Source organism: Anolis carolinensis, chromosome 6 (genome assembly GCF_035594765.1).
Source record: "Anolis carolinensis isolate JA03-04 chromosome 6, rAnoCar3.1.pri, whole genome shotgun sequence".
NCBI lineage: Eukaryota > Metazoa > Chordata > Lepidosauria > Squamata > Dactyloidae > Anolis > Anolis carolinensis.
Genome location: NC_085846.1, coordinates 83,465,959 through 83,484,003, shown reverse-complemented (window position 1 = coordinate 83,484,003; position 18,045 = coordinate 83,465,959). Strand labels below are relative to the sequence as shown.

General features: G+C 39.3%; 1 protein-coding gene across 4 annotated transcripts in view; it reads right to left on the bottom strand.

Moving 5' to 3' along the window:
• Nucleotides 1-495: 495 nt before the first annotated feature.
• Nucleotides 496-18,045, bottom strand: part of gsdme (gasdermin E) — a 37,470-nt gene continuing 19,920 nt past the window's right edge. For all 4 annotated transcript variants that reach the window (XM_003222029.4, XM_008112665.3, XM_062957732.1 and 1 more), the window contains 6 exons: nt 16,395-16,515; nt 9,363-9,548; nt 5,049-5,176; nt 4,059-4,257; nt 2,221-2,294; nt 496-1,237 (listed from right to left, as the gene is read on the bottom strand). In XM_003222029.4, coding sequence (XP_003222077.1) covers nt 998-1,237; nt 2,221-2,294; nt 4,059-4,257; nt 5,049-5,176; nt 9,363-9,548; nt 16,395-16,515 — 948 coding nt within the window. In that variant the 3' untranslated portion in view covers nt 496-997. The remainder of the gene's footprint in view (nt 1,238-2,220; nt 2,295-4,058; nt 4,258-5,048; nt 5,177-9,362; nt 9,549-16,394; nt 16,516-18,045) is intronic.

Sequence of the window (18,045 nt, the reverse complement as noted above, 5' to 3'; positions counted from 1 at the left end):
ATATTTAATACATGGATTCAGAAAAATATGGGTTTTTTTCTGATACAAACAAATTAAAGTTTGCTCAGCAGTTTTTAATTTATTTTCCTGGGAGAAAGTACTGGATTGTAAACTCTCAATTTAACATTATTTAACAAAATTGTAAACATTTGCTATTCCCGGTTTGAAAGTGTTAATTCCTGTTTAATTGTGCGGTACTTACTTTGAAAGTAGTTGTTATACTCCAGAAACTTTATGTGACTGAGGATAGAACTTTTATTTCCTTCAATCTAGGCAATTTGTTTGTAATTTTCCTTGATGAAAATATGCCATTTAAAATCTTTCAATGTGCAGACCATACAAACAAAGTTTTTGCAGTTTAATAAACTTTTTCCATGCTCTTATGATAGAACCAATTAGAAAATGACATTTATAACCCAGGAACAAAAATATGTTAGTGCAATCAATCTGTTAGATTAAATAAAGTAGTTTACATAAAACACATACCATTAATACTTGGATAATATTACTCAGTTTATTGCATGATACTTGGAAAAACATGGAGCTACTAAAAGGGATATCGTTAGAGTAAAGGCTTTTCACGAGTTCAGCCTGGAGTCTTTCCCAGCTTGACCAGCAATGCCAAGAATTCAACATTAGAACATTTTGCATTCAAAGCATGTGCTCAGAAACAGAGCTGTCATCCTCTCCCCAAGGCAGGAAAGTGAAATAGCTGGATCCAGAACTTATTTCTAGTGTGTTGTTCAGGTTCACAAAACTCTAGCACATACAAACTCTAGTTAATAAAGCAATTTCTCTCTCTCACTTTATGAAGTACCCTTGCATGATGTTGCCTCTCCACAACTGTCCATTTTCAACCTACCATGCATCAACAATACTGCTTATTTGCAGATGCTGCCATGTCATTGATGCAAATCAGTCTAATGCAACTCTATTTTGAACACAGGTATTAAATAACACAGTCAGTTCTGCTATTAAACCATCCAAGCTACTACCTTCAAGCCTGAGTTGTTTTACTGCCTAATGCACAAAGTCCATACAATGCTATATAAAGAATGATAGGGAAAAATCTGGGTTTCTTAGTGGTTACAGCTCTGATGGAAGACTCTGTCATTTCAAGGTTAATGTTTGATAAAGCAAACAGCCTTTGCACTAGCCAGAACTTCCCTGCATCGGCGAGTGGAGCCAGCATTGGGTCTTCAAGTGTCAGTGTGCCATCCCTCGAGGCCATATCGGGCTAAGCAAGGAGACAGAAAGAAAGAAAAATTAAAGACATTAGTACAGCTATGAAGGTTCCTTTCTAGAGACCTTTTAAGCAGTGACACAAAATTTATCCCTAAGATGTATACTCGACTTGGGAGATGGAACGCATTCGGCAGTAAGGCTAACTGGAAAAAAAATTCAGTAACTAGTTTTCAGTTCAGATTGGCTCACAAGGCTATACAAATAAAATCAGATTAAAAGACCATTGCATGCCAATTAGTCTTGTGCATTTCTATGGAATCACTGCCCGTTTCTATTTGTACCATTCATATGACTCCGTTTCCATTTCTGTCTGCTACTTACGGAAACGGGTGCCTATATGAATGTGCTTTTCCTTCCAAGGTCTGAAAAAAACAAAGATTTTTTAGGCCTTGGGTGGAAAAGCGCCAGGGCCTACAGCCAAGCAGACCCAGTGCTTGGCTACAGGCCCTGCGAGCTGCGCCTATGAGCTATCAAGCGCTCTACTGTAGGCCCTGCAAGTCGGGCCTATGAGCCATCGAGCGCTTGATGGCTCGTAGGCCCAGCTCACAAAGCCTACAGTCGAGCACCAAGCCCTCAATGGCCCTGTGAGCCAGGCTTACCAACTTCAAGCACCCGGTGTTTGGCTGTAGGCCCTGCCAGCCAGAGCCTACAGCCAAGTGCCGAAAATCAACCAACCAAATGGCTACCATTCCCCTTTTTCTTTCGTTTCCCTGCTTCTTTCATCCCAGAGGGGGTTGTACCTTTCCATGCCATCCGAATGGACGGAATGGTACAAAATCACGAAAGAAACAGATAAAACAGATTCGGGCCCCACTCTAATGCCAACCTGATCTCCTTGGAAGGAGAAATGAAATGAAAATAAAATAAACCCAGTACAAAGTCTGCAATGCAGCTGGAGAAGGCTCTGGCAAGGCCACACAATGCCAAAAAACCAGCTGCGATGTCATTCAGGATACTCATATGGAAAGAACTTACCAAGCGACACAGTATACGGAGAACCTGAAGATCACAACAGGCGCGTAGAAGGACAAGGGCATAATCAGAGAGTTCTGTGGAAAAGAAACGAGAGGTACAACATCTTTTCGAAGGATAGAGCGGGACCACCTTTGCTTTACTAGTGAAAAGAGCAAGCTTGTAGACTCCAATGCAGTAGGCTGGCCTAGGTCCTAACCCTGAACTAAAATGAAGTAAAGTAGGGTGACCCTAAAAGAAATATTAAATAGGTTGAACTTATCCTTGGCCAAAATAAATAAAAAAATGAAATAGCCTGTCTCTGGTCCTGAAAACAAAGATTAAAAATAGTCTGGGCTGGCCACAAAATAAAAATGAAATAGAATAAATAAAAGCAAGGACATTTAGGAAGAACAGAAAATAACAAATAAAAATGATCTTGCTCAAAGAACAATAAGGCAGCCAGACTGATGATAGAAAAAGAAGGCACAAAATGAATGATGAAAAAGCAGAATAATCAACTGGGCAGAAGGGTCAAAAGGGGTGAAGACAGATCTTTGGATTTGACAGGGAAGATAAACTGATCTTTTCAAGAGCCATTTCAGTGAAAGGTCGAGGGCAGAATTGAGACTGAAGGAATTAATAAGAAGAAAGTAAGTTGAGTGAGCTAGAAGCACATTGTATGCTCCTTGTGTTCAAAAGCAACAGCTATTAGATTGAACCATGGGTCAAAAGATGGCTATAGGAATGGGTGAAGTAGTGTAATGTTTGAATGCAGGAGATATGGTAAGTTCAGACAGAGGTGAGTCTTGTTGAAGGAAGTGACAGGAAGATGGCTGAAGCTGCTTTATGCCCAAGAGGACCATTGTTGCAACCAAGACCGGAAATGTCTACAACTATGTGACTCTCCAAGACCTTTGGCAATGAGAGAGCAGGGGAGGACTACCTAAGGTCTATTTACACTGGGGATGTCATTGATTGAAGCAGTGGTTCTCAACCTGTGGCTTCTCAGATGTTTTGGCCTTCAACTCCCAGAAATCCTAACAGCTGGGATTTTTGGGAATTGTAGGCCAAAACACCTGGGAACCCACAGGTTGAGAACCACTGGACTGAAGCATTCACCAGATTTCTCCAAGGCTGAGATTGAAGGTGGATTACAAAAAAGGAACAACATTCATAAAAGCCTATAGCTAAAAACAAACATTTGCGCCTTACACCAACTGAGGAGGGAAGAGGGTCAAGGAAACATATGTGGTTGAGTTAGACTAGAACAATAATGAAATCCATTAAGAGAGTAAAAAATGGAGGGAGATGTACAAGGGTGAGTTGAAAGGATGGAAACATCCTCTGCAAAATTTCACAAAATTTCAACTTTAAGTTTCTAACCATCCTCCTTTTCCTTTGGTAATTCAATGACCTTCTAACTTCAATAACATCATGCCATGTTTATTGTGCAGATGACATTTGCACTCCAAAAATACTGCAAATTATGCCAGAAGCCTCACGTGAAAGCTTGAACCATTGATGCGCCTCTCCGCTAGCAATGACAAATGAGCTCAGTACACAATGAGAATAGTAATCACCCTATAAATATGAGGGAGAAAGCCTCCATTCAGTGCTAGTTGGGGAGGAGTGATTTTCAGCACAATGCTACAGTTTATATGCTGAAACTATGCAGCACCTTGTGCTTTCATTGATGTCTCAGCCAGACTGATAAACTGTTCAACAGTCTACTGAACAAGGCTCTATGTAAATGAAACAATCTGCTTCTGTCCTCTGATAAATACCAGCATCAAAGAGCAAAGCAAGCTGTGTGCAAAGGCTGACCTTAACAAGATAGATGGTAATTTCTCATTCTGTACCTGCCACAGCACTGAGGAGGAAGTGAGCAGCTAAGAGGAGTTCCTTATTCTGGAGTGGAGGAACTTTCTGCATCAACTCTTTCTTGAGCAAACCGATTCCTAAAAGTTGTAAGAACTCTTCTATAGTAGGTTCTTCTGGAGGCTTTAAGTCCGGCATGACTTTAAGTTCTGGATTGTCTGTAGAACATATATTGTCCAGCTGTAAAACAAAAGAGAATACACACAGTGCGATGGGGCTAGAGGTAGTCATTCTTCGAGCAGAACCAATGAAATAGGTGGGATTTAAGCTAAGCATAATCAGAAGTAACGGCGCTCCATCCAGTCATTCTGGCCACATGACCTTGGAGGTGTCTACGGACAACACCCGCTCTTTGGCTTAGAAATGGAGATGAGCACGAACTCTCAGAGTTGGACACAACTGGACTTAATATCAAGGGAAAACCTTTACCTTTACCTTTACCTTTCAATCAGAAGCAATCTTCTTGGCTTATAAATCAAGACGATTGCTTCTGTTTATGCCTAACTTAAATGCTCCGGTGGTGCAGCAGCTTAAACCGCTGAGCTGCTGAACTTGCTGGCTGAAAGGTCAGCAGTTTGAATCTAGGGAGCGAGGTGAGCTCCTGCAGTTAGGCCAAACTAGCAGTTTGAAAACATGCAAAACGTGAGTAGATCAATAGGTACCGCTACAGCAGGAAGGTAATGGTGCTCCATGCAGTCATGCTGGCTATGGAGATGTCTACAGACAACGCCGGCTCTTTGGCTTAGAAACTGAGATGAGGACTAACCCCCAGAATTGAGATGAGGACTAACCCCCAGGACCAGACTTAATGTCAAGGGAAAACTTTAACCTACTTGAAGAATAACTACCTCTAGTAATTTTAATGAGTCTACTTGAAGGATATGTGAAACCGCTCTGAGTCCCCTTCGGGGTTGAGAAGGGCAGGTAAATAAAGAAATAAAGTATGTACATATGTATGGAGTAAAAATTACCACATCCTCCAATTGAGTTACAACTTCTTCACGAAGCAGAAGTTCACAGAGTATTCGGTATAAGGCTTCCTGGTTTTCCTCCGAAAGCTTCACAAAAGGCTGAAATTGGGTCTTTATGTGTAAGACATCTTTTAAAGACAAAAAGGATAAGTCAAATGGATAGAAATCATGCCAACAGCATTTCCAAGGTGGAAGTTGCTGTCAGCAATTAATCAACCATGATTCAAGTCATGAAGTAATTTACTTAGAGCAATTTACTTAAATATAATTCCAAACCACAACATTATAGATGTACTATTTCCTGTAAAATAAACCTTGGCGCAGTCTAAAACCATCCCATGCCATTTCTATTTTTACTACATTTACTACAGTAGAGTCTCACTTATCCAAGCCTCGCTTATCCAAGTTTCTGGATTATCCAAGCTATTTTTGTAGTCAATGTTTTCAATATATCATGATATTTTGGTGCTAAATTCGTAAATACAGTAATTACAACATAACATTACTGTGTATTGAACTGCTTTTTGTGTCAAATTTGTTGTAAAACAAGATGTTTTGGTGCTTAATTTGTAAAATCATAACCTAATTTGATGTTTAATAGGCTTTTCCTTAATCCCTCCTTATTATCCAAGATATTCGCTTATCCAAGTTTCTGCCGGCCCATTTAGCTTGGATAAGTGAGACTCTACTGTATTTAAGACTGCACAAACTGAAATGCAATGCAACATGCATCTTTGGGTGCACTTTTTCAAAGTCCATGATACACACATCTGGGTGATATTCATTTCGAAGAAAAAATATAGAGTACCATGTGACTGAATGGAAAAAGCAAAGCTTCAGATTTGGTTCAAGTGCAATTAGGATGCAGTTGGGCATATATTAAGAAGATACTCATGTAATATGGAAGGAGAGCCAGTCACATGAGTATTTCAATAAACATACTTCTAATTTACCCATACAAAGTGGTATAGTTCTACCTTGCAGCCATTTTGCTATTTCAACAAAATAAAGAAGCAAATAAATATTTCCATTATTGCAAAATTGAGATTTTCCAGAGCTCAGAAATGTTACTTTTCGACTACAAATTCCAGATTCTGTCCAGGTAGATAATTCTGTATATATATTGCTCTCCACTGTTTCTTGAACACAGCATTCATTCAGGAAAAACAAGAGCCTGTGGGTCAAGATGCTTAGTATGCCTCTGCTGAGAAATTTAATTAAGAAAATGTGTCCATGCTGTGCAACAAATGCTCTCAGGAATTGCTATTCCATGCATGCAGTCGAAAAACATTATTAATTTGAAAAAACTGGCAGGAATGCACTGCAACCAAAATAGTTCATAATTATATTCGTGGCAAGAGACCATGTACCTTCCAAGTAGAACAAAAGGTACACATTTCAGAAACACTGAATCTTGATATTACGTAATTTCACAGGTTTTTAGGGTCAAGGTCGGTATTGTGCCTTGTAAAAGCAACTGCTCCAAAAGAAAACATAGACACAAGCAAGCATTCCAAAAACATGGAGGTGAGTTAAAAACGGCCCCTTTCTCTTCCATGTTTTGGAGAGCCCAAAGCCAATACTGACACAAAGAAGAAAAAGGAGTGTGTAAACTTAACTGACAGCTGACATTAAACCCAATTTTATATGATTTATTCCCGGCCTCCAAAAGAAGAGCACAAATGTTTCACATACTCTCCTGTAAAACCAATTTAAGGGATTTAATGGAGGCTTGGAGGAGGAGAATTCAATCAGAATGGATCATGCGCTCGTTCTATCTCAGGGGATGAGATATTTATGGATCAGTTAAGCAACCCCAGTAAATGCCTGTTCAAACAAGCCAGGAGTTTTCAATCTTTACCTTTCCATGATCCTTTCCATGATCTCACCATCAACATTAAACACCACAGAATAAGGCCAAAATGGCAATGATATTTTCTCCATCCGGTCTCTTGGCCACTTTGTACCAACTAACAAATCATAAAACAGGGACAGCTTCAAAGTAAAGGGTTTCCTAAAGCAACTCACAAAGCACACCAAAAATGCACATTTTGTTGTGTAGAGGCAGTCCCCAAGTTACAAGCAAGATAGGGTCTATAGGTTTGTTCATAAATTGAATTTGTATGAAAAATTTGGCTTATTGTGGAAAAAAGGATTGGTGAGAAAGCTTCAGTTGAGACACTTTTATTTATTTATTATTTATTTATTTACAGCATTTATATTCCGCCCTTCTCACCCCGAAGGGGACTCAGGGCGGATCACATTACACATATAGGCAAACATTCAATGCCTTTTAACATAGAACAAAGACAAGGCAAACATAGCTCCGAGCGGGCCTTGAACTCATGACCTCCTGGGCAGAGTGATTCATTGCAGCTGGTTGCAGCTGGTTTGCTCTCCAGCCTGCGCCACAGCCCAGGCCTTTTTCCCCATGATAACTTTTCCAGGAATTAATTTCCCTTCCTAGCAGTAGATTTGTCTCACTTCCTATTGTCTCACCCCTATTCTTAACTAGGAGTCATTTGTAAGTCGGATGTTTGTAACTCAGGGACTGCCTGTACTCTCTTGATGAAGGCTGGGTATGCACAAACTTTTATGACAGCCATCACAGGCCTGCCTTTTCAGACGAGCAGAAAGACAAAGTTTATCAGGTAATATGATAGGGGATAGTGATATGAGAAGAGCAGGTGAAAGCATATCCTTAAGGCACAGATAGGTCTACAATAGCCATGGAAGACAGTGACCATGGAGAAACTTGGGAGCACTGGGTTTTATTGCGCATCGGCTTGGATTTTTTTAAAGTGTCCGAGAGAATGAGAAATATAGCAAGTAAGAGGAGTAGGTAAAAGGTTGTCAAGCAGAACAGAGAGAAGGAAGGTGGTCTTCCTCTCTAGCAAACAGGTTGAAGCCTAGGTACAAAGCTTGCTACTCAGATAGTACCAAAACCTTCTCATCTTTATTTGTGCTGTAGTTTTCAGGTTCAGAACTTGGCAAGAGTGGAGAAGCTGCGGCCCTCCAACTACTTCCATCATTGCATATGTCTGGCTAGGAGCCGTGGTGGCGCAAAGGGTTAAACCCTTGTGCAGGCTGAGCTGCTGACCTGAAGGTTGGGTTGCTGACCTGAAAGGTTGCTGGTTTGAATATGTGAAACAGAGTGAACTCCCACCTGTCAGTTCTAGCTTGCAGGGACATGAGAAAAGCTTCCCAGTTAACACATCCGGGAGTCCCCTTAGCAATGTCTCTGTAGACGGCCAATTCTCTCACACCAGAAGCGACTTGCAGTATGTTCTCAAGTTGCTTCTGACACAATAAATAAATATGTCTGACTACGGCTGATAAGCACTAGATAACATCCAATAACATCTGAAATATCCTGCATTAAAAACCGAGGAGGACAGGTTTAAGCTTCACTCCCCATGATGATTTGATCAGCAAGGTTCAGACAATCCTCTTTCCCCACCACACTGGCCAACACACATTTTGTTGGCTCAAATGTTAGCCCTGTTTCTGGGTATACAGTAGAGTCTCACTTATCCAACATAAACGGGCCGGCAGAATGTTGGATAAGCGAATATGTTGGATAATAAGGAGGGATCAAGGAAAAGTCTATTAAACATCAAATTAGGTTATGATTTTACAAATTAAGCACCAAAACATCATGTTATACAACAAATTTGACAGAAAAAGTAGTTCAATACGCAGTAATGCTATGTAGTAATTACTGTATTTATGAATTTAGCACCAAAAGATCACGATGTATTGAAAACATTGACTACAAAAATGCATTGGATAATCCAGAACGTTGGTAAGTGAATGTTGGATAAGTGAGACTCTACTGTATTTGACTTGCCTATTCCAAAAATGGGACCAGTTTTGCCCTATCAGTTCTAGGTTTTGAGATACAGAACATATGCCATATATGCAGTCTTCATCTGCTCGCCGATAAGAAGAAAGTAGAGCTGATGCAATCTATCCAATGCAATTTTTTGAATCAGGACCTCAGATAAATCCAGGAACAGGTCTAAACATCAAGATTGTTTTTTGTTGTGTAATCAGCCCGACCCACCCACTATCCAGTAGCATACCCATATTTTTATTATTAAGTTATTTTCAAATTATATCATTACAATAAACAACACCCCCCCCCCCCCGCTGTATTTGTTAAGACTTGTGCTTTCCTAATGAGGAAAGGAGAAGAAACAACTACATGAATTGTAGAAATGGTTTTCTGTAACAAAATGAATAAAAATGTAATAAAAATGTATTATTAATAATAATAATACAAATAAAAAGTTAAGACTTGTGCTTTCCTACCTTTGGTCAAAATGCTTAGTGAAGCATCACTGGGGATAAGGCTTTCAGGATCAGGCTGTTTTTCATTATCGACAGCATCTAGAATATGGGGGAAGAGACTATCCCTGAAGGCTACCGATGGAAAAGATCTTTCTTCTGCACTCTCTTTTTCAAAGCCGCCCTGTTGCTCATGAAGCAGGCAGAATTCTGTCAATGAGAAAGGTTACAATTAAGTGAACCGGGAAAACTCTGCGGATCAGATGATAGTAGATTACATATTAGCTTATCTAATGTACATTTGAATTCTGAAGCATAAAAAAGTGTGCTGGTCTACATAAATATCTACCAAATATATACAGTATGTATATTTTAATAGTATGCAGTGCCTTAAGCAGCTTTATTGTCAAGAGAGATGGATTATAAATTGGAGTTAGGCAGAAACATAAAACACAATGCTTTCAGCCAGTTTTTTTTACGAAGACATACGTGAACACTTAGCATAGGTATCTCTAGGTAAAGGTAAATGTTTCCCCTGACATTAAGTCCAGTTGTGTCCGACTCTGGGGGTTGGTGCTCATCTCCATTTCTAAGCCAAAGAGCCGGCGTTGTCTATAGACTCCTCCAAGGTCATGTGGCCAGCATGACTGCATGGAGCGCCGTTACCATCCCGCCGGAGCAGTACCTATTGATCTACTCACATTTGCATGTTTTCGAACTGCTAGGTTGGCAGAAGCTGGAGCTAATAGCAGGCGCTCACTCCGCTCCCCGGGTTTGAACCTGGGACCTTTCAGTCTGCAAGTTCAGCAGCTCAGCGCTTTAACACACTGAGCCATCGGAGGCTCCTCTAGGTATCTCTAGTTTTTGAAAAAAAAAAAGATTATCATGAGATAACCTATTTTATCATTTTATACTAGTCAACAAAACCAGATCTACAGATATGAAAAAGTACAACAGTTGTATCTAATCATTCACACTGCTATCTGTTTATACAGTCACACCAACAATCTGAAGTCATTGTCCAAGATTTTCCATGGCCAAGAAAACTGATGTCATTGCTAGTATCTGCTGTTCTTATTCCTCCGTGCCTTGTTTTGTTTCTCTATCAGCCTTATGTTGAATCTTTAAGGCTTATCAGGGTGTAGGCGGCTGCACAAAAGGCACTGGAAACATATGTGAAAGCACTGAATTTAGATGCAAAAACAAATCTGTTTGTCTCCTTTGTCTTGGTGATTTTGTAACAAGTCCATCCTTTGAGTTCTGCCCAGTTGAAGAGTTTTTCTCATCTTGATTTCTCCTCCACTTCTTTGCTCCTTTCACAAACTGTAAAATCTGTTATTGGTTCAGATCCCTGACTTGCATTTTCCTTAGGAATTAAAGTTTAGTCCACTTAGATCTGTATTGGGCATGTGTCACCACATTTTTTCCTAGTCCTCTTTTCCAAACTTTTCAAGTTAGTTCCTGTTCTATCAAAATCTGGTCCATTGAGTTATATTTCATTCTCCTCTGTTGTTTGATTAAGTTTGCACAATCTAGTTAATCCCTTCTTAGAATTCATATCACTGCATAATTAAATAACTTTTGCAAACAAGCTATTCCCCAAAGAGCAATCACTGTGTGTAATTTTGACTCTTATGTGTCAAATGAAATTCCCCAGGGAAAACAGAGCTGACATGAGTGACAATAAAGGAAATAATTGACAAGAACAAACTCGCTGCTGCGATTCAAAGATCCTTGAAATGAGCACATCTTAGAGCACACATCCTTTCATACATCTGGAAAGGTCACTTGTTAACAGCAATTGTTTTCCTTTTTATTCCATCCATACACAAAGGCAGGAGAATGAGACCCTGAAAACTGTGTTGCTTTATAAAATAAGTGCACAACTCCAAGTTAGCAAGCTCTGGATGTCAGCCTCTGTCTATTAACACAGAAATAGTTGGTTGCTTCACTTTTCTAACAAGCTGCTTGGAAAAGGCTTTGAGGGAAGAAATACCTGGCTTTTAGAAAATGTTCTGTGGAATCTTAAGAAAATAGACACTAAATGATAGGCCCTTTCACAGTGTATGATATTATCTCCTATAAGGACCTTTTCATCAGCTGCTTCGAGACTGGGGAATGACCTACTAGAAGAGATTTGACAACTAAACATGCTGTCTGAATTTTAAAGAGCATTAAAGAACGATCTCTTCTGGCACGTCTACCTAGTCGATTTTAGCTAACAACCTTTAAACTGACATTTTATAGACACGGATGATTTAATGTGCAACTGTTTTAATAATGGGTTTATGTGTTTTTAATTTATGTGTTTTAAAATGGTTTTGTGTGTTTCTAGTTATCTATTGCTTTTTAATTCTATCTTGTACCCTGACTTGAACTTTAGGGAGGGGGGACAGTAAGAATTACTATTAATATTGTTATTATTTTTATAATCATCAAGAGGGAAGGGGAGCATCATCACCATTAATCCACTTTATGATTTACTAGAGAGAGGAGAAGTTAATTTTTCAAACTACAGTTTCCATTGTCCCCTTAGGCAGCATGGCCAAAATGGTTGGGAAATGTTGGCAGTTGTAATCCATCTCCTTCAAGTTCTGCATAAAGGTAAGGTAAGGTTTTCTCTTGATATTAAGTCCAACTCTAGGGGTTGATGCTCATCACCATTTCTAAGCTGAAGAGCCGGCGTTGTCCGTAGACACCTCCAAGGTCATCTGGCTGGCATGACTGCATGGAATGCTGTTACCTTTTTGCTGGAGCGGTACCTATTGATCTACTCGCATTTGCATGTTTTCAAATTTCTAGGTTAGCAGAAGCTGGGGCTAACTGCGGGAGCTCACCCCACTCCCTGGATTCAAACCTCTGACCTTTCAGCCAGCAAGTTCAGCAGCTCAGTGATTTAACAGAGTTCAACCACCCCTTTAAGAACCTGGTTCCATGCTAGTTGTTTGGAAAACAGATTGATGCCATTAGAGCCAACTTTGTAATGCCTGCAATGCTAAAATATGTGAGAGGAGAGAGGGTTCAGTGATTCCCTAAACTCTATCCATAACACTCTTGCAAAACTGTAATGAAATCCGCATGGGGATAACAACACACCATTTCGGAATAAATGTCAAGTGGACAGAGAAATGTTAACTATCAAAGTCCTCTTCACAACTCATGTTCAGAATTTAAATATAACTATTCAACATTCCCACAACTTCTGACTAAATTGAGGGCATCTTTAAAAGAGAAGGCAAAGAACAAACAGGGCAACTGAAAAAAAAGTATTTTAAGAAGTGAAGAAGTCTGTAAGGACACACACAAATGATCACCCTCTGTGTTACTGAATGGGAAAGAAGAAAGCAGTCGTTAATGGAGTTGTTAGCATACTAAAAACCCTCAGAGACCAAGGCAAAACGCACAGCAAGAAAAAGAATAATGCAAATCAAAGCTTTTCCCAAGAGTAATGAGACCCTGGCAAGGGACTTCTTTGCCTCTGCTAACAAGAGTTGCTTGTGAATAATGGAGAGAAAAGATATTGGTGACACCAATAAATTAACTCTGGTTTCAAGGGCAATAATATATAATAATGTTCCAAGTTTTCAAGTTAGTTTCCATGCCTACATTCTCCTCTTAAACTCCTGTATTCATTCAGTCATTAAAGGTAGATTCAGGAATTACAGGCAAAAGGATAGGGCACTTAGACCAGAGACCTTCACCTTGGGAAAAACGTCACCATCCCACAAAGATCTTTTCACCCAGATCTCTCAGTGCTGGGTAACTAAAGCACGGATAACCAAATTTCAGTACTAAGAGAAAATGTTTATTTGTTTTTAGCTAAGGGCTTTCATAGAATCATAAAATCATAGAGTTGGAAGAGACATCATGGGCCATCCAGTCCAATGACCACATTCGTTTCTAAATGTCTGCAAACCACTTTCTTAACAATCTTTTCTGATTGTTGCATGAAAGAAAGGCAGTGTACAGTGAAAAGCAAATCAATCAACAGTGCTCATTATACTGAAGATCTGAAGCCTAAAATTCGGGCAAAACACTGCAGACTACTATCCAAGGGCATTGTATTGTGGCATGACAACGCATATCCGCACACCACTGCCCATATTTTTAACACTTTACAAAAACCTTGTTTTGGTATGCTAAAGCATCCTTCCTATAGTCCTCATCTTCTTGCCTGATCAGCCTATCACTTGTTTAGTCCCCTGAAAAGAGCCCTACGAAGATGAAGCTCAGCCTAAAACATATTTAATAAGGGAATATGAAAGCTTGTTGACAGATGGACAAAGTGTATTGAAAAGCAGGGAGATTATGTCAAAAATGATCTGAAAGTTGATTAAAATATATTTCACAGCCAGAGTGCAGATCATTTTTGACTCACCCTCGTATGTGTGACAACAGCAGCCAATAGAAGAGTATCCCTATTTTTCTTAATCCAGTTTGTGTGATTACAGTTCTTTGGTTCTAAAAAGGGTACTGCTCATTCCAAGGTTGTAAGTCACAATTGACATAACACATATGGAAAACCGTAGATACTGTGGCACAGCTTAGAAGTTGCTTTCTTGGACAACCAGTAGAATCCCACAGTATCTTTTTATGAGCAGTCTTCAAAAAGTAACTTCTCCTTGTTCAGGATGGTAGTATTTATCTTCTATATATATAAAAGAGTGATGGAATCCCGGTAACCGACAAAACAACAAAACTACAGGCCCCCAACCTCGAAATTTGACAACACAACCCATCATCCACGCCTCTAGGTTAATACAACAAAAAGAAAAGAAAAATAAAGTCCTAATTAGAGGGAGAGGAATAATTATTTTTATCCAATTGCTGCCAGTTAGAAGGCTTGGTCTCCTAGCAACCCACTCAGCCCAGGGGACAGGCAGAGTTAGGCCTCACTTAGGCCTCTTCCACAGATTATCTAATTTGCACTGGATTATATGGCAGTGTAGACTCAAGGCCCTTCCACACAGCTATATTACCCATTTATAATCTTATATTATCTGCTTTGCACTGGATTATCTTGACTCCACACTGCCATATAATCCACTTCAGAGTGCATTTTATACAGCTGTGAAGAAGGGGCCTCATATAATCCAGTTCTAAGCAGATAATATAAGATTATCAATATACAGTAGAGTCTCACTTATCCAACATAAACAGGCCAGCAGAACGTTGGATAAGTGACTATGTTGGATAATAAGAAGGGATTCAGGAAAAGCCGATTAAACATCAAATTACGTAATCATTATACAAATTAAGCACCAAAATATCATGTTATACAACAAATTTGACAGAAAAAGTAGTTCCATGTGTAGTAATGCTATGTAGTAATTACTGTATTTACAAATTAACTCCTCCTTGTTCAGGATGGTAGTATTTATAGCATTATAAAGAATCCAGAAAAAACACATGGTTCGTACTATAGGAACACAGGCTATTCAAAGAACGCACATAAGCAACTGATTAAGGAAAGTACTCTTGCATTAAATATGAACTACCAAGAAATTAGAAGTGCCCTGTGAGTGTAAAATGTGTCAGATGTGAGCAGGCAAATCCAACGCAGTTTCCATATGTATCGTGACCATCTGAAAGAGGCCGTATTAGTGAGGCTACACAAGTAAATCACTGTGAAATTGTAAAGACTGTGAAAATAAATATTCAAAAATTATGACAGAATGGCAGAGACCGTATGTCATCATTATACAAAACATCATAAATCCAGAGCTCTGCTGTTGTATATTTTGGAATTCAATAGGAAGATAAATTGCTGAATAAGGAAAAACCTGATAAAGCATGATAAATGTGATAATCCCTTACAGTTTTCTGTCATAAAACATTACTGCACATCAATAAAACTTTTATGAGCATAGCGTGAGGACAAAATAATTTTAGACTGAAGTTGTCAGACACAGAGCAGAGATCAGAAAGGCCTAGAGCTTGGAAAAGTTCCTTTTTTAGATTATAACTCCCAGAATCTCAAATCCAGCATGGATGGCAGCTACACTAGCTATGAGATTCTATGAGTTGCAGGTCAAGTTGTCCTCAAACAGAGGAAACAGCCTGGTTTTATGTATTTCCTAGTTGATTTATGCTTAGTCTATAAATCTATAGGCAGCAGGGTGTAGCCATCTGAATATTGGGGAACGTCTGGTTTGTGCTATGGTATATTCCATCTGCTTGCCATTTATCACAGAAGGTGAGGCTGTGTAGACAACAGGTCCCACTAGTTTCTCATTAACACTCCCACCTGCAATTTAGAAACCAGGAGGGGCAAGTGAGACAGTAAAAACATTTGTCTTTTATGAGCCTTCAAAGATAAGATAATCAAATATTAAACTACCTTGTACAGAAACAAGAGCCATAGCAGAAAAAAAGAGCAATGAACCCAGGAATGCTGCACTTACAATTGAGCTTTTAATGTCTGATATTAATCTATGTGTATATGGGAAAGCACAACATATTATTGTTGCATTGCCATATTTATTTTAAACGGAACTATGGGAAAGTAATACAAAAAATTTGGGAAACTTCCGGCAAGAACATCAATTCTCAAAAAACTCACACTCAAAAAACATAGTTGAAGGGCATGGAAAATGTACTTCAGAGGGTTGGTAAGAGAAAAAGAATCATTGGAAAGACATCTCAGACAAATGCCAGCATGAAAACAGATGGTGTATGAGCAACAATGGATTACAGCCACTGAATGAATTAGAACAGAACTAGACTGATTATGGCAGATGGATCTGCTGGGGACTAAGCCTTTGTGTCACTAATATGTTTGCTTATTTATGATGACGCAGAGATGATTTTGTAACATATAAGTAACATATCCCTCCAAGTTCACAGTCACCTTTCAACTGCCAGCTGCATTTTCAAATCTAGCAAAACAGCACATTTGAACAGCTACGTGCCCTTCCAGTGCCCTATATTTATGTATTATAACTTTATTCAAAACATAGAGGACAGCAAACAACTTGATTGACTGTTTATAGTCTCTTGCACACACAAAAGCCTGGCATTGCTCAGGGAAAGAGAGAAAAGAGACACATTACTTACCAAATTGACCATCACGTTTTATATACAGTTCTATCACACCATAAGCAATAGCTGTGGGCGCTGGGATCTCCAGGATCACATTAGAATCCTTAATCACATTCCCATCTTCACTCACTGATACCTAAGGGAGACATAATAATAATAATAATAATAATAATAATAATAATAACAACAACAACAACAACAACAGCAGCAGCAGCAGCAGCAGCAGCATATCTAACTTGTTTGCTGTGTCATACAATGTTGTTGTGTTAATAATAATAATAATAATAATAATAATAATAATAATACTTTATTTATACCCCGTTCCATCTCAGGGTGGTTTACACTGGGACAAGCCCAAAACAGTATTACATCAATAAAAACAGTAACACAATAAAATCACAATATAATCCACCTGTGCTATAATTTACATTGTTTAATCCAATGTTACAGCCATTTGCACCCTCAAGTGAATGTCACTGTAAGGAACAATGAGAACTAGCAGTCAATCTTTATTATTATTATTATTATTATTATTATTATTATTATTATTATTATTATTATTATTTCATTTCTATACCGCCTTTCTGCCATGGGTGGAATTCAAACATACAACATATTTATACAATATATAAAATTCATACAAATACATCTGCCCACAATAAATAATCAGTTAAAACATCATAAGGTAAAGGTTTTCCCCTGATGTTAAGTCCAGTCATGTCTAACTCTGGGGGGTTGGTGCTAATCTCCATTTCTAAGCCGAAGAGCCAGCGTTGTCCGTAGACACCTCCAAGGTAATGTGGCCGGCATGACTTCATGGGGTGCTGTTTCCTTCCCGCCGGAGTGGTACCTATTGATCTACTCACATTGGCAAGTTTTCGAACTGCTAGGTTGGCAGAAGCTGGAGCTAACAGCGGGCACTCATTCTGCTCCCGGGATTTGAACCTGCGACCTTTTGGTCTGCAAGTTTAGCAGCTCAGTGCTTTAACACACTTCGCCACTGGGGCTCATATCCCAATATAAAAACCCAGTTAACATATCAAATAAAACAATTAAAAAAATTACAGCAAGCGCCATTTAAAGATATCCATAACCTCCAGCCACTGAAGTTTTTTGTCAAGAATTATCAAAATATTTATCAGACTGGCAGTGCCTATTATCATTCATCTGGGAAGGCCTGGCTCCACAGAAAGGTTTTAATTTGCGAATGAAAGGCCAGTAAGGAGGGGAACAATCATGCCTCATTAGGGAGGGAGTTCCAGAAGCTGCGAGGCCACCACCAAAAAGGCCTTCTCCCTCTTTCCCACCAAACACGCCTGTGATGGTGGTGGGACCGAAAGAAAGGCCTCTCCTGAGGATCTCAGGGCTCATGTGGGTTGGTAGAAGGAGATACAGTCCTTCAAGTAGGCTGGGCCTGAACCGTATAGGGCTTTGTAGACTAAAGCCTGCACCTTGAATAGTGCCCGGAAACAAACCGGAAGCCAGCGTAGCTACTTCAGAAGCAGGGTAGTTCTTTCTCTATATCTTCTCCAAGTTATAGTCCCAACTTTTAAAGAAGCTATCCAAGGAGCCAAATGCTGCCCTTCCCAAACAGGGCAGTGTGCCACTCCCTTAAAGCCTGGATGAAAACTCAAAGTGGATTTCCTGTCTCACTGATTGAAAGCCA